The following is a 23,100-nucleotide window of genomic DNA, read 5'->3' on the forward strand; positions in this document are numbered from 1 at the left end:
CTTTTCTATATATTGATTACATTTGTTTATATAAAAGTCTGACAAAAAGAGTTTGTAATAACTCCCTTCAACATCTTTTAAACAAATTTCTTATATTTTTTGCATGCCATTTAATTTTTAAAAATACATGTGCTTGGAGAGAGAGGACTTTTGGAGGGAAGACTGGAATAAAAGACTTCTATATCAGAAGAACTATATCAGCTATGTTCTGGTTTATTAGTAGTATGAATTCCTATATACTGAGTTGGCAAACTATATTTCAATCTTATTTGCATATGTGCTTTAAGACCCTCAGTACATTCTCCTAGCTATAGGTTTTCTCATCTTTTTTTCATTAAGTTTAGCAGTACAGAAATTTATCAGAGAATGGCCACATTGACCAACCTGGAGAACAGCTTTTCTGCCACAATTTTTCCTGAAGACAGAGTCCCCAAAGGCAAATTCACGATCACGCAACCAGCACAAGAGGGATTCCTATTAAAAAAATAAGCATATATTTCCAATTTTTCTTAACAATCGGGCCTTGAGTTGCATTATAAATATGACAGAGGAAAAAAAAAGATTTTGGTGTATAGTATAAAAGTTGCATAATTATGTAAGAAGCAAAAACAGCAACACAGTCTGAGTCCACCTTGTTTAAACGATGCAAAGATGGCCAAAGAGCAATATAAGGATTAACAGCTCTGAAATGGGGTCGGTGGTTGCCTCCACTTTTCATAATGAAATAAGACCACAAAGTGTTTGAATGTCCTACTCCCTCTTCTCATGGAGCACACTTTTATGAAAATATAGTTCTGTTAAACATGCTCCCTGTTCATAAAGTAGGCAATGTTTACCATCATCAAATACCAAAGCAGGAAATCTCAACAAATGAAGAAATCCTGGTTGTGTTTCAAACCTTTATGCAGTCACAAATACCTTCACAATGTGCAGGGAGCACAAACATCAAATCCAGACAGTGGGGTCTGTGTTTCTTTATTAAAATCTGGAGATTGCAACAGTCGAGATGTGGTCTTGGCAAACTGCCAGCATTTGGATGTGTCACCTACCTGCATGGTCAATTTTGGACAAAAAAAGCAAATGCAGTGATTCAAATGTATTCTCAACTATAATTTTTGTGCCTAAAAAGGTGTGCCTACACAGAAGATGCCTTACCTGAGATAACAACATGAAATTTCGGAGCTTAAGAGCAGCAAACATGAATATTTACCACAAGCATAACGTGTTTAACTTGCCATTAAACTACCATCCTAAAATAGTTATTCCTGGTCCAGTGTATATTATACAATAGATTTAAAATTTCCTTAGCCAAAATGATTTGTATTTGTATCTGAGTCTTCAAAAATTATCACCTTGGACAAAGGATGAGGCTTAGCCACCCAACAGGTAGTAATCTTTATAGAAAAACCCCAGACATAGTTCCCATCTTGGTAGGCAGAGTGAAGTCAAACCCATCTGCGGATGTCAACAAAACCAGATCCTGTCCCAAAACTGATAACATAATTCTGGTTATTTGGATTTATTATTATTAATTTGTCTTGCAGCAGTGCCTTGAGACCTCCACTGAGACCACAGCCTCACTGGAGCAAAGCCTTGCAATTATCCACACACATGGAAAAGGACTGAGCTGAAAAGCAAACTAAATAACAGAGGAGGACAATGAAAGGAAGAGAGAAGCATTATCTCAGTTGAACAAATACAGAGCTGAGGCACAGGCAGATTCAAACTTGCCCAGAATGGTATCATGCAAAGATGAATCATATCTCAAGTCTCTGTCCAATAACTTAACATCCAGGCTGATACTTTCTTAAGGTGAAATCAAGATGCACAAATCTCAGAGTAGCACTAGCAGAACAAAGATGGATTTTCTGGATGACAATGACTGATAATTGCTGCTGACACTTGTTACATACTGTCAGAGGTCCCCCAGCTACACTTACACCGAGCCTCATGGCAGCTCAGCACATCTTTGAAAAAATCAGATACCGTCTATAACTCCTGGCAAACAAGCAGCTATATTGCAAGCTTCCATCATAGTTAGCACTTTTGAGAAATCCCAACCATTAAGGTTCAACAAAAAGTACAAAAGACTTGGAAAATGAAGCATCGTCTCATCTTAAAGTGACCCCTCCAGAACTGCTGGAAGACAGCACAAGCTCCGCGTAGCACACATCAGTTGTGGTTAGACAACTGAATATCTAGGGCTGGTACCTTTCAGGTATTTTACAGTAATTTAAAAGAAAGGAAAAGTAATTGATGCTTTCAGAAGAAGAGCAGTATTCATTATCCTGTTCTCATGAAGGATGACCACTGGGACATGTGAGTATGTATCACAGCATCATACAACAATAAGCATAGTGGAAAAAATCATATTATAGGTGTTTGTTTTTAATTCTGATGTGGCTGGCGTAGGCTAAAGCTAGATGCACAGTGACTTATGAAAGGCATCTGTGGCAGGCAGTCACTCCCATATCCTGACTCCTCCAAATTCCAAGCTTTGAAATTAGCACGGGCACCTTGGGGCAAGATATCATTGATAAACCATATAGCTGATGTCACAGCTTTGTATTTCTTCCCCAAATTAAAGACCAAGCACGCTGATAGAAACAAAGCTGTCAACCTCAATCTACAACATATCTCAGATTTGAAATACCCATCTGAGCCTGCTCTCCAGAAATCAGAGATGGAAAAATAAAGAAAAACTATTCAGTTACAGTGCCCTGGTGGGAAAACCAATATGACCTCCTTCCTTACTGCAGCCTCAAGAATATCCCAACTCCCTCAATCTCCTTCCCTGGCAGATCTACATACTTGTGTCTCACCATCTCTCTCCTGCCTTTTTTTCCCCTCCCCTCTTCTGTTTTGACTCGTGAATGTCACACATTTGAAACTATCTTCTTTTGGCTGCTGCCTCTTTGTGTGCATATTTGTGGTCAGCAGCAATCTCTGAACAACTACATCTGCCTGTGTAGCTGTGAAAACATGACTACATGCATTGCAGGTTGAGATTTCATTGTGCATCCCTGATTATGCATACTGAGGCAGACACCTGGTCAATGTTAAAGTATACATCCTTCTACCTTTATTTCCATCCAAAACAGCCAAACTAAGTTTATTGAAGGATTGTCTGCTGCAATCACCCCTCCAAAATGTAGCATCAATACACTCTTACGCTTCTTTCACGTCCATCATCTGACTGCCAAGATACAGGATCACACTACTGCTTATCTGTTTCTCTTCACAGTTTGGAATACTTGTATTTTCTCCAACATCTAGAAAAGAAAGAGCTGGACTAGCTCAGGAAAGACAAGATTCAGTTCTGTGTTAACCACAGTATTCCTGCATGACAATCTCCAAGTCATCAACTATGAAAATAAGGTTAGCACTATAGCTCAATGGGGTCTTCTACATGGAGGAAAAGGATAATAAAGCTTCCAGCTGGAACTGCCCCACTTCAGTCTGTTCTCTTCCCCTTCCCAGCTGTTTCACAGTATGTAGGATCAGAGAGTGCAGGATCTAGGTAGAGACTTCTATGCCACCTCTATAGGGTCTAGATGTTGTGTCCTCTATCCCTTCTCCTTCCATTGTGGCACTGAGGAAAACAGAGAGAGGAACCAGCCAGATGTTCCAGGTGGTAAGCTCAGCTTTTGAAGCAGCTAAGCAGGCCTCTGAAACCCAGGAGTGTGGGGAGTAAAACAAGGCTACCTGCAGTCATGTTTGCCTGTCTCAAATGACACTATGCAATCTATGAGATTATGCACTCATGTGTCTCATCCTAAATACTGAAGTAGCCAAAGATTTCTAATGCTGTCACCCGGTTTACTTCTTCACTCCCCAGCAGCACATTAAAAGAATGAGATCTAGCAAATCCACCGATTTTACCAGCAAACAAGTATAGTTGATGAATAATAAATGTTTTGTATTCACAAATCCATTTCTATCACTACCAATTTCCTTCTAAGATAGATGGCTTCTTGTCTCAGCTGCCCTTCAGACAAGCCCTCCGGAATGCTTTCATGTACTGAGCACTAGAGTGGGATTCAAGAGACTTGGATTCTACTTCACGTTCTTTTGCAGAGAGCCCTTTGCCTGTCTCCTTACCTTCTTGTGCCTCAGTTGTCATAGGTGTAGGAAGGACCATTTACACCTATTGCAAAGCAACTAATATGAGCCAGCTGTTACTACTATCATATGTATACACACACAGGAGAGTATAATGTAATACTATGTATAATATGCACACACACAAATTTCCAGGGAGATCTCCACCCACTGGAGAAAAAAATACAGAAAAGAATTAGTTTTCCTAGCCAAGAACAGCTCCTGATTCAGCAAAGCAGGGACCTCTGGACATTCAGACTACTCTGTACAGTTTTGATTGAACTCTCTACTGCATAGTGATTTGCGCCAGTCCTTTCTCTTGCTTCTTGCCTGCTCAGTCTCTTAGCTGTACTTGCATCTTCTTCTCAAACTTCAACATCCCTATGCTTTTTTTCTTTCCATTTAGCTGATCCCTCCTAACTCCATTCTTCATCCACCCAAAAAGCAGAGATGCCACCTTTAATTAACAAACACACTCCATTCCCTCAGGCACTGAGCCTGCACAGATTAATGTGTATATGCACAGAACCTCCAATGTGCCAGGCTAGAGCTGACAAGGCTGGACAGACACAGGGGAGGTGGCACCCTGCCTACAAGCCTTGAGACTAACATAGTACTTACCGCTGCCTTACAGATGATAAGCTTGTGTACTTTACACTTTATCTTCCTTTTGTCTGTTTGTTCTGTTAGGAATGTAAACTCCTAGTGCAGAGCCTTTCCGCAACCCTCTGTTACACAGCTCCTGTGGCAGCAGGGGTCCTTTCCTAACCAGAAGCAGCACTCTTCTTATGAGTGATAAGATTAAGGCAAATTCCAAACATTCTAAATCACAAAGGCACCAAAATTGTGAGACTGCATTGCATTAACAATCATGGGAATTTGTTTTGGAAAATAACAAGTTGGATTACTATTCTCAGGTTTAGTACCTCTGAGATGTGGCTGGACTGGATTTCCAAGTCCTGTGCTACAAACACAAGGAGGAGATCCAACTACTCTCGTTTGTTAAACCAGACCAGACCTCTTACATTGACCTACATTCCACTGAGGACCACAGGGTCAGCTCAGGAATAGCTAGTGGTACTGCAAAATGCTGAATTTCTGGGGCTGCTGAAATCAAATGCACCGAGTGTTCAGTTCCTGTCTTGGTCCAGCTACTCTGCGTTTCTGGATGCTCTCACCGCACCATCTGAGCCTGCAGAGAGCCAGGAAGGCAGCACTGCCAAGCCCCAAGCTTCTGAACCTAATGACTCAGACCCTTCTCTTCACAATCATGAGACTGGCTCAAACACTGAGTATTCCTGAACCTTTTGTTTTCTATTTGCCTTCTAATTTATTTATTTTCACATTGAAAATAAATTTTCACCTCCTCTTGACTTGTGTGCTTAACCATCTCCAGCTCAAATTCAAAGTGAAAGAGACACACAAACATGCAAGTTCCAAGTCTGTTATCAGAGGATCCATCACTTTTCATTATCTCAATCTCAGGGTGCAGAAGTGCTATTTTACCCCTGTTGTATACCAGACAAATAGGCAGCCGCATCACTCTCAGCCTACTGCCAGGCCCCCCAGGCTTCTATCCCTATTAACTCCAGCCTTTCCCTCTCATTTTTCTCCTGGCACATATTCTTCCTCTCTTTAATCCCCACAAACCTGCCCATACGTGCTCCAAGTTCAACTTTTTGGGCCTCAGGTAGCATGTACTTTCTCATGGTTTCCTTTTCACTTGCCCAGTACCTTCGCCTTTTCTGCTGTCCCTCACAAGACTAGAGTCTGCACTTTCATGTTGTCTTCTCCTCATTTTTGTTCTCCCATGGCAACTAAGCAACCACTGTTTTTCTAGCAAATGGCCTTGCCAGCACAATACAAAATGCCAGCCATTTCTGCAGTCTCTTCTTATTAAAGGAATCTGGTGGTTACCTTGGGAGAACATTTACAACACCTTAGCTGTCATGAGACGCAAGACTGAAAAAAAAATAAATAAATAAATAAGGATTTTATCAAACAAAATGTCTGTTTCATTGATGCTAGTTTAACGATCATTCACAATCCAGAAGTGCTACTTCTCATGGGGAAAGAAACATGCTCTTACCTCAAGTAGCCATAATACATTATATGAGAAATGACAGATCCCTAAAAGGAAAGACAATGATCTCAAAAATCCCATAGGAAGGATTTGGAGAAGGGGGTAGACAAACAAAACAAAACACAAAAGCCAAAATGTTCAAATTTGGGAGTAGCTACGTTTCTATGCAGGCATCTACATGATGTTTACTGTTTTTTAAATCATTTTATTGAAGTATAACTGGCAAAAAATAAACAGTTACTGAGTTAGAAGAAAATCAGCCACAATGCATTAGTTCAACAAAGGTGGAAAGACACTCAGAAACACTTCTTTGTCTTTTAAAACAACGCCACAACCATGTATTCATGTATTCCATTCGACACTTTTCAAAACCCTCAAACTCTAAACTGAGAAAGATAAAACTAAGTCAATAAAAAAACTGCTCCAATTATATGGCCGTACAAATATCCTTATTTGTATGATAGGATTTGCCAGCATAGCTGACAAAGTGGGATCACAGCATAAGCAGGCAAACCCCATTAACTTTAAACGTAGTCAGCTTGTGCAAAAACAGCCATGAAGATGCAAAATCGAACTGGTTGTACAAGTCTGAAAACAGAGTCAGATCAGTCGACTGAGCTGAAGATTTTGTCATTGCTATCTGGTGTCAAGCAATGAAACCAGGACTGTCCAGGGATGGCTTCCAGCTAAGGAAATACCTACCCATGATGTATCCGAGTGACTTTAGTGCCAGTCAGCTACTGAAATCACAGCATGTTCCTGAGCTCTCTCCATTCCACTGCTGCCCTCTCTTGCAAAAGCTTTTTTAAAATAGCAAGCAACTTCTCACCCTTTTCCTCCCCCATGTATGCTCAGATTTAGAAGGCCTTGCCCTCAACAAAGCTGGGAACTAAGGGTGGGATTCAATGGCCTAAAGATAGGTGTCTAATGCAGTCTGAAATACCCTGTGGTATCCAAGATTCTCTCACAGGCCTGGACAGATACACCACAGGATCTATGGGAGACCCTCTCCTGGAGGAGAGAGGGCCAGCTGAAGACAAGTAGCGGTACCATCGGGCTTCTTAAATAGCACCAGACACCTGTGTTTAAGCAACTGAATCCCATCCTTGGAGACCAAGAAAGATCACACCATGTATCTCATTTCTCCTGTTCCTCCCTGAGCAGAAGCATTCCTGTCAGCAACTGTCAGAGGCAGGGAAGCAGACTATGCTGAATTTCTGTCTGCTCCAGCCCTCGCTCTTACAGCCACTTGTGCTAGCTAGGTTAAAGAGAGCACAGGCATGGTTTCCATGCTGCCATCATACCTCCAGGGACAGCACAGACATATACTCAGCCCTAACCGAACAGTATGTACTCTGTGCTTCATACCTCTGAGCAACAATCACACAGTTAGTCCCATTAGCAACACTTTATGAGCAGAGCATGACATCTGCACTGAATGAGACATGGAAAAACATTTGCAATTCCTTGCAGTTTCACAGGAAGCTGTCCTTAAACAGAAATACAATATTAACATGAATAAAATAGCTTTTTAAGCCAACTTGATTTGTCTAGGAGTTTAATTTATCAAGAGCACAATTATAATGACTGGAAGGAGAAAGATAAATAACTGTGTTACCAAAATACTAGAAACCAAGCTCTTACGTATTATATATATCACATATACTAGGTAAGATATATATGTAATACATGTAGGTCCAATCAAGATGATTTAAACAACTGGATGATATATGAAGTTGAAAGCCTTAATGAAAAACATACTGTGAGAAAAAGAAATGCATCATAAATTAGTTTAGCATTCAACTCTGAGCTTCAGTTGGGAAGCACCACTGTATTACATGGTTAAATTTGAACTGTGTTCTAATTAACAGACAACATTAGCACTTTTCAAGTTTAAAAAATGTAATAAAAATGGTTTGGGTACTTATGAGAAATACGAGACTGACAGCTCTGGGGTACAGTTCTCGGAAGTACAGACATCTTGGCTTCACATAAGATGGGCTCCACACTTCACAGGATAAACACTTCAGACTACTGGATTTAGACAATCTACGGTAACACATCAAAAAAAAAGCTTCCACATACTCCCAGTAGCCTCAGCTTTAACCTAGAAGAAACACTACTTTTTCTTTTCTTTCAGGGAAAGCTTTGTCTTGTTCATTCAGTCCTTGGTCTGTGACATGGGAGTCAAAAGAGTGGCTGTTGCAGAAGTTACTTACTGATTTGCTTGGTTTATTCATGAGTGCCAGACATGCAAGGGGGGCCTGTCTTCAAAATTTAACACCTGGTATTTTACACTATCAAGTAAATTGCAGACAAGATTAGATTTTATCCACCTTTGCAACTTTCATGTAACAAGAGAGCTACCTTGCATAATGTTCAAACTTGGGCTTTCATAACAAGTTATCAGATATATGAGCACTCCACCAAAACTACATGTGGAATTTCCCTGTCTTCTCTACTTTAAGAACGTTCTCTTGTGTGTCTCAGCTGATCTCCGTTCTTCTACCAGTACACAGGAAGGAAAGCTCTGCTTCGAGCTGAAACACATGTAATAGGAAACGGAGGGAAAAATAAAAAAGCACAGTATGAGATCAACAGGATCATCTTCAAGGGTAATCCTATGTACACTTTGTTGTAGTAACCCACCCGAAGGCAAGAGAAACCATGAATCACTGTGACAAGGTCTTGATTTGAGAGAAATATGGCAAACACTTAAACACAGATAGAAGACGACAATCCTGGCCATAAATTCCCTGAGGACAGGGCTGAAAGCATTGCCAAAGAGCAAACCCTCTGAACAAGAGGACAAAACCCCTCCATAATAGGAAGCGGTATCATCGTTGCTGTTCTCCTCAAGATTCTATCACTTTGACAACTTCACTAATTCTACAATCCCATAAAGGATAAATCCTGGGAAGGCAAAGAGTCAGATCACCTTGGTTGGATGAAGAAAGAGCATTTTGTCATCTGGCATTTAACTTGAAATTGCCAGCTCCTTTTTCACAAGAACTGTTTAAATCTGTCCAGACAGGGACAAGTTTAGAACTTTAAAGATCACCACCAGAAAAGGGGATGTTACAGGTGAACAAACCTATAGTTCAGTCAGTCGGAAGAGTTCAGACCAGTCAGCCCAGTCCAAACAGTTATGTTTAAAGTTATCTTACTGTGAGTGTTATAATTGTTTGAATGATACTTTTTAAAGGGAGAATGCTGGGCTTTAAGTTAATGCAGTTTTACAGAAAATTTGTAAAATAAGTTATAAGAGATTTTGCTTATAAATGTGAGAGCTTTCAATTTTAAAAACTACAATCAATATCAAATCATCTAAAAACACAAAACACAAGAATCATAATATGTTAGTGAGGTTCTATATTCTTAGAATGGATTTCACATTAAAAAAATCAATATCTAATTTTGCTCTGAAATGTAAGAAGAATGTACTGTGTGTTTAATCTCAAAGGAATTTACACACTTTTTACATATCCGCTATCAGAATCAATCCACATAACTCTGCAATCCCCACCTCTGAGTGAACACAGTACCTTTCTATACGCATGTGAAAAGACAGCTTTATGGAGAAAAAAAAAATGCATTAAAAATGCTGGAAATTAGGGTTATACAGAACACAGCTTAAATAAAAGAATACAGATGTGCTCTTACAGTGATAAAAGTTTTTTTCAGAAATGTAAGTAACCATATCTTCGTTTCACTTTTCTTAAGTTTACTTTTTATGCAAAGCTTGAGAAATAACTGAACTGCATTTTTGAGGAAAATGTGCTTCCTACCGCAAAATACAAGATTTACTGGGAAGTATCCCATCTAAATAGACTCAACAACACTTAAGTCTTATTCCAGCTAGCAGATGAGCTTTCAGTGACACCTGTTACAAGGCAGAGATTCTGAAGTTAATCAAACTCAGTGCAGGCACCAGACCACAGCAATACAACTGTTTGCTGGCCCATGGAAGTAGCTTGTTAGACTGTAACACTAGTCAGATCTTAAGTGATATGACTGCAGGCAAACCTGATCCCAATTTCAGCTCATGATCAAATTTGACCAATGCACTCTGCATATATCAAGTGATGCTAGGCAACATAATGTCGCAGTTAAAGCCTATAAAACAATTTGCACATATTTCCATATGGCATGGTTCCATATTCTTATGGACAAGTACACATAAAAAGGCTCTTCTAATTCTTATCCATAAAATGGAAACCTATTGCCCTGATACTTTGGAGGTGGCAGTTCTGCTCTCCATCCAGGACCAAAATCAATAGAGTTAAACTAGGATGATCTAGAGTTCTCATAAATTGTGTCCTTTCTTCCCAAGTGCCTAGCCTCATGCACTCTGTACTCCATCAACCAGCTGCCTTGCTGTTCTACAAACACACACACACACACACACACACACACATATACATTCTGCCAAACAGGTATGTGTTTTTAACTGTAGTTTAGGTTTTTCATCCAATGTCAAAATTTTCACAGTAGATTACAGTACCAGAGAGACTTATGAGCTAAATTAAATACTCATCATTTGTTCAAGTCCTTTTACAGTTCAAGCTTTCTCATTATGTTTTCATCTGCATCAGTGCAATTTCATTTAATCAGCACAGAATTTAGCCTCCTGATGTCAAATGTCAAAATGCTTCTAAAGTTAATACTGCAAAATTGCAAATGGCTTTATTTTGAAAATAGCTTCATATGAAAAGCTAATTAAAAACCTAGAAAATAATGTATATAAATGAAAAATTACTCTGACTACTTTCTTAAACTCAGGCAGCTATTATGTCTGTTTTTGCTTAGGTCTTGATGCCTTTTATAAGAGCAATGAAATCCACAGAAACATAGTCATACTAACAAATTATGACTAGAAACATGGCTAAATATATTCAATAATCCAAAATGGACTTTCTTTTACATAAAATAAACTGGTTCATTGTCATTTCTCTCAAAAGTCCTATTACTAAAAATTTGATCCTGCAGAATACATCCACATGATTAATCCATACTTATGCAAATTTTTAACTCTTTGGACTGAAAATAGGAAAACACTTCTTCACTGTGAGAGTGGTCAAACACTAGAACAGGACGCCCAGAGAGGCTGTGGAGTCTCCATCCTTGGAGATATTCAAAACGCAACTGGATGTGGTCCTGGGCAACCTGCTCTAGGTGATCCTGCTTGAGCAGAGGGATTGGACCAGATGATCTCCAAAGGTCCCTTCCAACCTCAACCATTCTGTGATTCTGTGACTGTATGTGTAATAAAAGATAGGGCTGTAGGTTTGCTAAATATCTGGAAACAGAACAGTATATCAATAAATCTTTTGCAAAATCCTAGTTTATTGTTATGATTTTGGAGCCATAGCAGTTTATTCAAAGACTTTAAAATTAATATATTCTTTGCAAAAAACGTAGACATAATCTTTCTGAACATCAGCTACAAAATGTGTGATGCCTGTTGCCCTTGTAAGCAAAGCTACATTTGTAAGAAGATGTAATATATTTTATTAGACTTGATAGTATAAGAAGTAGACAGACTTTTGGGCACATAATTTCTTTCTCTGATCACCTCAGAGTATGCAGTATTGGTAACCAAGAGAAACACTTGAGAAGATGCTTCGCACTTAGAGCATTCAAGCATGTGAAGACTTCCATTAGCAATTCTCAGAACAAAAAGAAAGCTCTGTTTGTGGGTAAAAGAGTAGTAGACTTCTCTCTGCAATATAATAGCCCTTTTACCAAAATAATAAGGTTGGACTCTGTTGCATTCATGAACAATATCCAAATAAATTTCACATAACAAAGTTTATAATAATAACTCTCAAAAAGGACCATAAAGATAATAACTGGTTTTTGATACAACACCAATCTAACAAAAAATTGGTGTTTATCTAAAGCCCAAAACACAGAGAAAACTATTCTCTGATTACACCACAGATCCTCAAAATCTGAAACAGTTTGTTAGACCAACCACTGACTTCATTAAAAAGTGTAACTCTCTCTACTAGGTTCATCCATGACCAAAAAGCACCTATCAGGAGTTACATCAGTTCTCAATGACTACAAGACTGAGTGCTTAATATGGAAAAGACTGACCAAAAAATTGGGAGATTTCAAAAATTATCCATTTTTATTACACTCATATCTGTAAAAAAGCATGCATAGATAAGACGTGCTCCCCAGTCTTCAGGAGGATCAACAACACTTACCATAAGCACAGTGCACAGTCTTGGCACTGTAAATAATAAGACACACTTGGTGTGAACTGATTTAGAAATGAGTGCAAAAATAGATGTACTAATTCAATCTAGAACTGTCTGGAAACAGTTATTCATCATGCCCTTGTCTCTTCATATCTCTGAAGTGGCAAGTGTATGAATGGTTTTGTGTGTCATTATTCTGAAAATTGCAACTAGTTTTCCTTGCCTCTGTAACTGTGCCAGAAATATATTTGGAACACGGCTTTCTTGTTTAAAACTCTCTCTGGACATATGTATCTGATATGCAATTATATTTTAAAGATGATATTTCAATTATAAGTACAAAGAATTAAAAAGCAATCCCATCGCCTTGTGCTGTTTTAACCTAGATAACAAGTATTCTGATAGTGTCGTTCTTTTCTGCTGTTTTTTGTGAAAACCAAAAATAACCTGGAATAACATTTATTGCCTGAATTCCAAAACTAGGCACCATAAACATTACATAATATTTTACCATGTCTGTGGTGTATATGAGAGGGGATAAACAATTATAACTCTTTACAGATGCAGAGATTTGATAAGCTATCTACATCCTTACAGACCTAATACATGGATCTGACTGGGGGAAATCACACAGTCATGGTCAGACATAAAACTTACAGTTACAGGGATGATTTATGTAGTTATTTCCAAAAAGCAGAATTAAACCATTTAGAGTTTGAGATTGCATAAGACATTCTTATATGTTTTACCACCACTGGAAATTAGAGTCAAACTGCAGGTGCTCAAGGGCTTTCTTTCCCCCACCAAAAAAACATTACCACATTCCAGCACTGTGGTTCCTTGCACAATGGAGAAGCCAAATCTGACTGGAAATTAAAACTTGTAGGCCCAGGGGAGAAAAATAATGCAGTGGGCCTCAGGGATTAGAAAGAAGGAGAAGCTAAAATTGACTAGAAATTTTAAGTGGCTCTAAATGTCAGCAAACAAACATAAAATTTTGATTTTATTTGTCAATTACCAGTTTAAACAAAGGCTGCATCCAACAAGCCTGAATACAACTGTTGCAAATGTTAAGCCACTATTTTTTAAATAGTCTTTTTTTAAGGTATTAAGTTAAAATCCTAAAATGCTCAGTAATTGCCTGATGAAGGAAGCACACTACCTTTTGGCTAGTTGCTTTCCTGTATCAAAAAATTCTTCTCATAAGACTTAGGAAGTAGAAGAGTATTGACAAAACTGAGAATTTTTAATACCACTTTAAAGTTCCCTCTTGGAACACCTCTATCTTCCAGAAGAACAACCAATGGAAGTGTATCCTCCTCCTCTAGAAAAAAGGCTTTTTCTGCATAATTCCTCTTAAGATTTGGATTTAAAACAACTTTGAGCAGTTCCTGTCCAGAGATCATATTCTTTCATCCCATCTTTGTCTTCACTCTTCTGTAGGGCACAAATAATGCCTATGAATTTGTAGGCTCATGGACTTCAAGTCACAAAGTATTACTGCAATGTCAGACTTCCTACATGACAAAGCTGAGTACAAAGCTCTGGAGGCTTCTTGTATCGAGTGGAGAATCATGAGAGAAGAAGCCTGTACAGAAATAACACCATGTGAATTTCAATAAACCCACTGAAACGGGCCAGAAAAGAATATAAAAATTTGGACTTTAGACCTTCCAGCATTTCAGCATATACAGATCTGAAGCCCATTTCTAGAACACGGAAGTGATCTTCATTACTATCTGTCATCCCCTATAGTGCCCCACTCCACTACAGCTTCTGAGGTAATTCTTATGAATCTGTGATTGTGTGCTGACAGTCTCCTGCTACTGCCTTGGTGGTGAGGTAGGCCCCTGTTAGAATGGTCTATGACTGTCTCATAATTGCTGTACAACATAACTGTGTGCAGTTATGTACAGATTTTGACTACACACAGCAGTCTCCGTGGACCACTTACTCCAACTTTCTGCAGGAAAAACACTATCAATTCTCTGAAATTCCCTAAAAGCCATGATTAGCCTCCTAGAAATCCTGAGCTCACCGCCACCTGTCTCCTTTTGTTCACAGATTAGGACACCTTTTTGGCCACACTTGCCCTCTCAGAGTAGCGAAAACTTGAAGCCTCAAATGTTGTTAATTTTTTTCTGATGCTTCCCCTAGGCAAAAGGCAAAACTAGCATCAGCACTGTTAAATTTCCTCTTTCCCTACCTTAGTAAGGGCCTTGTGCAGTAGAGAGAAAGCTGCTGGGAGCAGTGGCTATGAGCAATCCTTCCTCTGAATGATTCAGTCATTTGAGAACATATTAGAGCAGTGTTGCCCTACTGGTCTCCCTCTTAAACTTTAAAACTTTCAACAAAGGGAAACGCCAAGTCCTGCCCCTACCAGTACAGGCTGGGGTCCAACTGGCTAGAAAGCAGCTTTGCAGAGAAGGACCTGGAGGTCCTGGAGGACAAATTGGACACGGGCCAGCAATGTGCCCTTGCAGCAAAGAAGGCCAACAGCTGCCTGGGCTGCATTAGAAAGAGCATTGCCACTAGGTCGAAGGAGGTGATCCTTCTCCTCTACTCAGCACTGGTAAGGCCACATCCGGAGTGCTGGGTCCAGTGATAGGCTCCCCAGTACAAGAGAGACATGGACAGACTGGCATGAATCCAGCAAAGAGCCACAAAGATGATGAAGGCACTGGAGCATCTGACATATGAGGAGAGACCAAGAGAGCTAGGATTGTCTAGCTTGGAGAAGAGAAGTCTCGGGGGGATCTTATCAATATGTATAAATACTGAAGGGAGGGTCTAATGACAACAGGACCAGACTCTCCTTAGTGGTGCCCAGGAACCAGACAAGAGGCAGTGGGCACAACCTGAAACACAAGAAGGTCCATCTGAACGTAAGAAAAAAAAATCTTTTTTTTACTGTGAGGGTGACTGACCACTGAAACAGGATGCCCAGAGAGGTTGTGGAGTCTCCATCCTTGGAGATATTCAAAATCCCAACCTGACGTGGTCCTGGGCAACCTGCTCTAGGCAACCCTGCTTGAGCAGGAGGTTGGACTAGACTTTTTCCAGAGGTTCCTTCCAATCTCAGCCATTCTTTGATTCTGTGAAAATCCAGTCCTCCACAATTTGGATTTGTAAAATGAAGTGTCAGGATCAAACTTAGTACTGTCAGGAAGAGGCACAATGTAATATTGAAAGGGACTATCCAGACAACTTCAGGTACCTAAACCACCCAAACAACAAGTAATCTGGATTCTGCTCCCTGCTCATCTAAAGAGCTTAAAACATGATGGTTCCAAACCCCTTCAAATAAAAAGAAAAAATAAAAGGCTTTCAAGCAACAGAAGTGAGGATATCCTCCATTCCTTCTGTCTCATTGCACAAAAAGGAAAGTAAGATTCATGGAACTATGGAAAAATAAGCAAGAGGGAGCCTGACTCAGAGGAGGGTGTCTTGGGTATTATTTATGTATTTTATCCTTTAATTCCTTAGTGCAAAATGAACAAGCCATTCCCAGAACCCTTGATTCTGCTTTTGTCTTCTCAGTGGGATTAAAGATAGGCTTCAGATCTTTTATTCTAAAGATATAATGATAGGCTTCCTCATGATGACCCCATGACTCTTACATTCATTTCTCTACAGTGGCCCAGTTTCAACAGAAAGGATGGAGAACAATCCTCTCTCTCCCTTCCCTAGTATTTATGGAAGGGGAATTAGCACTGGTGGGTTTATGCCATTTAGACTAGGAAGGTTGTGAAACCCTAGTTCCTTATTTTTCCTGTGATTACTATTCAAAATACAAGGCTGGCAGCAGCTGCTACTGTGTTTTGAGCAGAATTCAATGTTTTCTGCCAGTGTTAGGCAAGGTCCAAGTGTTAGAAGTGGAGAGCGAAACAAACCGTCTCCAGGAAACTGGTTAGGAACAGGTGCCTCCTTGCCAATCTGTTAATCTTCAGAGAGTTATGTACCTAGCAGTTCTGACTGGAAACTGCTGGGCACACACAGGAAATTATAGGGGGTATCTGGGGACCTTTCACCATAAACACAGATTCTCATCAAATGTTAAGTGACTTCAGGATTTGGCAGCCCTGAAAAGTGAGTGGCTCCAGTATCTCTGTTGGTCTAGAAACCTGAATTCTACTAAATTCAGATTTGGGCACCACAGTAAATGGTCAAAATAGGGTGTTAGGATCACCTCCTCCCTAATTATTAACTACCATTCCCATGGCAACTCTTGAAACAACTCTGTTAAGATCTGGGAAGACTTTGAGCACCTGTTGGCTTCTCTAGGGGAGCAACTCAGCTAGGATTACAAAACTAGAAGTGATCCCCCTGTGTCTAAGAGTTCAGTTTCCTGCTATTGCCAATACAAGGCAAACAATCTCTTTAACAACCTTGTTAAATCCCATCGCAGGAGTAGTAAAAGCTTTTCTCCTCATTTAAAATTTGCTCCAGAAAATGACTGCTCTGATAATTAGGAACCTCCTTCTAATTTCTGGCCAAAATTTATCCAAGGCTGATTTATAGCTGTTCCCTCTTTATCAGCTACTGTTCCACAAGCAGTGGAGAAAAGCATACTTTGACTGTGCCAGTGCATCGTGCCTTGTTGGGCTGTGAAAGTCCCAGCAGAATAGAACCGGAACTCAACTAGCAGTGCTCACAGATGCTGTGTTTTGGGCATAATACTTAACTAATCCAAGGATATAATGCACATAACTGCTCGTAAGCAAACTTCAGCTTAAATACATACATGTAAATATATATAGTTCCGTGATTTGTCTATGGTTGAAATTTATAGCAGATTAACAGAAGTTGTTTCACTTCAAAGCACCTTATAGCCACAAACAAACAATATAGTTGTTGCAGGCTTAGTGTTTGAATGTACACTTGAAACATTTTAAACATTTTTCCTTAAAATATTTTTGCAAATAATGGTTTGTTTTTTCTCTTCAGCCTCACTGAAAACTTTCCTCCTCAAGCATCCCCACAATTTGTTCATCACATCAGAATAACCTGTAGGTCAACACCTGCTCTTCAGCCTGGACACATCAGCCACTCAATACAAACTTCTTCCCTTTCAGCTGCAGGAGCACCTACCATGTAAAACAGGACAAAGGCCTCCTATGTGAATTAGTCTGCAGAGGAGTCCATGGCTTGTTCTACCACTGGGCTACACAAACGGTTATTCGTACAAGAGCAGTGGAAGCTTAGGCATCTAGAAGGCCAATCTCCATATAAGAGAGTCACTAGAGACTACAGTCTTCAGAGATACCCACAAAATTTAGCACAGTTGGCAAGAAACAGGGAAGCAAGAATGGGCAAGACCTGAGTCTATCTTGGTAAAGCCATACCTCCTCAACAGACTGCTCTCCAATGCTGTTGTCAAAGGTGCGGCAGGCATGAAGGCAAAGTTCTCGAGACCACACAGGAACAAGGAGGCAGCTCTGGAGCCCTGAGACAAAATCATTCAGCTGCGAGGGAGGATGACCTGCCTCCCACTTCCAACGCTCTCTGTATTTTTAATCAAATGACTCTTTAATAAAGGCTGAATTAATAGCCCTGGGTAACAAAAGCATGTATCCCCTTGCAGGGGAGAACTCTGTTTGGGCTTGCTATTGAGTTAGGCTCCTGGGCCCATAAACTTTTCATTCTGCTCTGTACGGGGAACTGAACTGTTTCCACTAACTTAGAACTTTATGGCCCTTCTCAAGACACAATCTCTTCAGGCTGAGAAGTGCATTGGGCTTAGATAACTACTTCCTAACCACCAGGCTATTAGACCTAAGTTGGTCAGAAGCAGTAATATTGTCTATGTGTTAGGAAAGGAGCCACTGCTGTAACACCAGTGTTTTGAGTTGTGTTCAGTGTTGAGTTGATTATCAACATGCATAAGATGTGTGCTGTATTAATGTAAGGTCTTTCAGAGGGCTTAAGCACATGACTGTAGTTTGTGACTCCCAAACGGGCTTAAGCACAAGACAGACAGCAAGCCAAGCAACTCACTGCAACCAAGGCACTCATGCGCCTGCACATGCTCTGGAGCTATGGGCCCTGGACACACAAGAATGCCTGGCTTCTCAGGTGTGTTATTAGGGAAAGATTTTGTGGACTGCACGCAAGGTGCCTCAATTTTTACTAAGTGCCAGGTAGGCATCACAGTGCTTATGTGGATTTGAGTCTTCAGTAAAGACCAGTAAAGACACCAAACTGGGGCTGCACTTCATTGCACCGAGGCATGGATATGCTCTCAGGAGTACCTATAGTGACACTGACTCTATTAGAGCAGAATGCAAAACCTGTTCTTTGGAGGTAAAGGTGATTTCAAGGGAATTGGCTAACATTGAAGTGTTCCTCATGTCAAGATGCAGCTGTTCTTAAAAAAGCAAAAGGAGGAACCTTCACAAAAGCCCTCAAACACTTTGCTCCAAGGTATTCAACGGGTAAGAGGAAAACAGAATGTTTCTCTTCCACAAACACAACACAGGGCAGTTTGAAATCTGATATTGAAAGGGTCAGGGGAAGACAGGGTCTTTGTCACTGATCAGGAGTACTGCGGGGAGGAAGGAGTCACACTGGCCAGTAAAGGTTGAACGCAAGTTCCTTTAGCAGTAAACTGCCCAAGGAAACTCAGCAGGCCAATAAACTGACAGATAGGGCAAGTTCCTGAAGAGAGATAGGCAAAACAAGGTTTCAAATAGATGTATATATTTTTATCATTCTCCAGAACAAACAGAGAAAGCATTACATTGTCCATAGTCCTGTTCCCTGTAGCAGCTCCCAGGCAGGCACGCTGCAGTATGTGCTGATGTCAGCATGAACTGACAGAGAGGTTTTACAGGAATGCTTTTAGCTCAGGGTCAGAAACAGGGCTCAGGAAGACAGAGAGGTACAGACATGGTGGAGAGGGACACATCCTCGTCACTGATGATCCTAACCTCTTTCACGTCTCCTAAAATCCATGCAACTTACTCACAAAAACACCTCAAATTCATTCCCTTGGATCCACAATATTATGATCGTTATGTGAAAAATATTGCAATTTAACCAGCAACTTTTCCTACAGTTTTCACCATGAGGAATGCTGGTAATGAAAATTACCAATACTGTTTCAGAAACTTTTATTGCTAACTATCAGGACAGCCAGAACAGGAAGGAAATGCCATACCCTTTTTAGCCCTTATGATTCATGAGGCACCAGGTATCAGACCTCTCACCAGTCCAGGATTGAACGCAGCCTAATTTGCAGATATGGGGACATTCCAGATTTGTATGTGGGCGTTAAAGAAGGAAACATTTCTCTGCCAGGTGGTTTTAAATGAAAACTGGTGGCTGTTTTGTTGAGACATTTGGAAAATCAGAACAACTTTTACTGAAGATAGTAGGAAGGGGCAGTGATGGTATATGACTTTTATAATATAGCTGTGTCATCTGGATAGTACCATTGCATATTTGTAGCATGGCTCTACAAAATCATGGAAGTAAATTCTTGCCTCAAAATCCAATCTATAAGGGTTACCCTCTGGAAAGATGTGTATAACTCTTGTCCTAGGAAAGAAGTAAATGATAGGCATATAGAAAAGGCAAATGATTTTAGAAATATAGCAGTTCCCTATAACATTTAAAATCATAATCCATATGAAAACTATTTGCTATGACCTAATTTTTGTAAACCAATGATATAACTAAAGTGAGTAAACAGGTTCATAAGCTTTTCAGTATATTTTCTATGAATTTCTGGCTATTTAAAGAAAAAATCTATTTAAAATCATAATTTTTCAGACTGATGGAGAGTCTAAACTGTTATTCTCTTGAATTAAAAGAAAATTTAGGAAATAAACTTTTAACTTTGGGCATCACAAACCTTTGAACATAATATAAAGTAATTTTAACCTGAATTAACAAACAATTTTTGATCTCTTCTAAAAATAATTTTTAAAAAGTCTCCCACACCCTTTTAGTGAAACTGCTGAAGACTCCCAGAATCCTACAGAAATGACAAAGTATCATTCCAGAATTCAAAAATGACTATAGGAATGAAAAGCAGAAGAAAAAAGAGGAGGAAAATTTATCCTCTGTCTCATGTTAACAAGAACAGGGCCAAGAAATTACCATCTCAGCCGACAAAAGTTCATTCTTGCAGTGACTACAGGATTTATAGTACTGCTCTACAACATCATCAAAGAACCAGTAATCTTCTTCATCGAATAAAAGGTAAATATTTATAGGGAAGTAGCTGCAGCAGAGAACAAGGAATGGGAGAAGGATAAATGCAGCTTAGAACCTTTGAAGTATTTCTCCTTTTAATTTTCTTCTGATAATTAAAAACTAAAGAGGCATCCTTCACTTATGTTTCCTCACATTGACTAATACAATGCATTTTCCCCAAATATTTATTCGTTCAACCATTGCACCTCAAAGATTAACCACACCCCAAGCACATCAAACAGCAACAGCAAACTGAACTCTTCCTCTTGGACCAAGATCCAGATACCACACTCCCACCTCAGTCCCAGTCCTAGGCAATACACAGCACTAGCAACTGGACCTTCACAATCAGCACCAGTAGCCCCTGCAGAAATCCAAATCCAGGCACCAATGAAAAAGGAAAGAGACAGCAATATAATGAATGAATATAAAGTCCCAGGTTCATCACTTGCAATACATGGCACGGAAGTTTGGAGCCTGCGGGGATTTGGTATCTCCGTTGGTTAGAGGCAGCCACCGGGAAGAGCTGGAACCCACGTCTGCCAAGCACTGATATCTGATGCAGCCAAAAGAAATCCCCAGACCATGTCACACCTTCTGAAGGTCCCTTCCAAACGCATATATATGTAATCAGAAGACAATGAGATAAGGATACACCTTACACAGTGAAGAGATTGTGGATAACAAAAAGGTTTGTATATATTCCATCTTCCTATTCTACCATTTCCCTCACAAAGTGAATAGGCCTGAAGGGTAGCCAGAAGAGGAGAAAATCTGATTCTCCTCCACAGGCCACAGTTTCAATCTGTTTATTCCCATCACTCACAGCAGGCAATTTGGTAACGTTAGGTTTGAAGCCTCCTATTGATGAAGGAAGCTAGAAAATGTGGTCACATGCATTGTTTCGCAAGGAAGGGGGGGAAAGAAAGAGAGAGGAAAGGTTCAACAGAGGCTGTAAGGTCCTGGTTTCCAAATATGGCATCTACCAACACCCCGAGCTCCCCACACCCCTCCCTGCATAGCGCGGAGCGTGATAAACCCAATTCCCCTCCGTCCCACAAGCACGCACGCACGCACGCACGCTTCCCCTCTGTAATGAGCAGAGCGACTAATTACATTTATTTTCTAATTATAAACGCCTTGTTGTCTCCACAGCGAGCTACCTCGCAGCCCCTGCCTGCCTGCCTGCCTGCCTGGGAGCCGGCGAGCGGCGCACGGCAGCGCGGCCCCGCGGAGGGGCGCGGGCGGGGCGGCGGTTGGCGGCGCGGGCGGGGTGGCGGTTGGCGGCGGTTGGGGCGCGCGCAGGGCGGTGGTTGAGGGCAGCCGCCGACCCCCCCCCCCCCCCCCGCGGCGGGAGGGAGCCGAGGCCGAGCCAGGTGGGGGCAGCACGGCAGTTTCGGAGGGAAACCCCACCCGCAGTCCCTCCTGGAAGAAGCGGCGCCTTGGGGGCCCCAAACGAATCCCACCTCGGCCCTCACCCCCGGGTCGGGGCTTCCTCCCTCCCCTTCGCCCGCCCTCCGCCGCGCGCTCCCTCGGGGCGGGGAGGGCCGCCGTCCCTCTCCGTCCCGTGGCGCCGGGCTCCCCAGGCAGCTCTGCCTCAGGAGGGGGCTCCCGCGGTGGCGAGGACAACTGGGGGAAAGGAAGTTACGGGCCGGGGGCTGAGGAGGATGGGGGCTCTGCAGCGGCAGCCTCGCCGAGGGGTCCTGTAGGGCGGCCCGGAGCAGGGCGAAGCCGGCCCCGGGCACCGTCCTGCTCCCGGTGTGGCAGCGCCCGCTCCCGCCCGCCAGCAACCGGCGCATGAATGAGTGACTGAATGAATGAATGACTGGCGTCTGCTTACTTGAGCATGGCCTCTTCTTTCTCTTCCTCTTCTTTCTGCCGGTCCATCACTGCCATAATAATGTTCCTCTCCTCCTCTGTCAGGTGGCTCAGGTCGGGCAGCTGCTGCATCGGGGGGGGCACCGTGGGTGGGCGAGGGCCGCGGGGGCCCACCGAAGAAGACATTTTATTTCTGCCTCTCCCTTACACCTTCTACCTTGGCAAGGCAAACCAATCCAGCCTCTCCCCCGCCTCCCTTCACAGTGTAGTCCTCTGAGCAGCAGCAGCAGCCGGCAGCTCTCTGGCAGCAGCGGAGGAGGCGGAGACCCAGCCTTTCATGGTTGCTTGCATCCAACCCAGCCCGGCTGCTGCTGCTTCCTCCCTTTGTTTCCGCGGCTTCAGGGACCTGGGGGGCTGCCGCGCCACCGCCCGCAGCTCATCCTCCTGCCGGGGGCGCGGGGGCGCCGCGGCACGGCGCGGAGGGCTTCCGCTCGCCGCGGCCGGGCTGCGTGCGGAGGGAGGCGGTGTGCGCCGCGGGACGGCCGGCAAGGAAGGGCGGGTGCTGCCGCCGCCGCCGCCGCCGCCGAAACGCTCCGCCACTGCGAGCTTGGGACTGGAAGGAGGAGGGAGGGGGGCTGGTGCCGCTTAGGCGGAGTCCGAGGCGCTCCGCCGCCGCCTCACGGGCGGCAG

The 23,100-nt window shown here is 41.9% G+C and overlaps 1 protein-coding gene across 1 annotated transcript in view; it reads right to left on the bottom strand.

Moving 5' to 3' along the window:
• LOC136991623 (regulating synaptic membrane exocytosis protein 1-like) overlaps nt 1-22,760 on the bottom strand; it is a 123,387-nt gene extending 100,627 nt beyond the window's left edge. The window contains exon 1 of the mRNA XM_067294598.1: nt 22,433-22,760. Within this exon, the coding sequence (XP_067150699.1) occupies nt 22,433-22,596 (164 nt within the window). The 5' untranslated portion in view covers nt 22,597-22,760. The remainder of the gene's footprint in view (nt 1-22,432) is intronic.
• Nucleotides 22,761-23,100: the final 340 nt, after the last annotated feature.

The sequence above is a fragment of the Apteryx mantelli genome, chromosome 3, assembly GCF_036417845.1.
Source record: "Apteryx mantelli isolate bAptMan1 chromosome 3, bAptMan1.hap1, whole genome shotgun sequence".
Classification (NCBI taxonomy): domain Eukaryota; kingdom Metazoa; phylum Chordata; class Aves; order Apterygiformes; family Apterygidae; genus Apteryx; species Apteryx mantelli.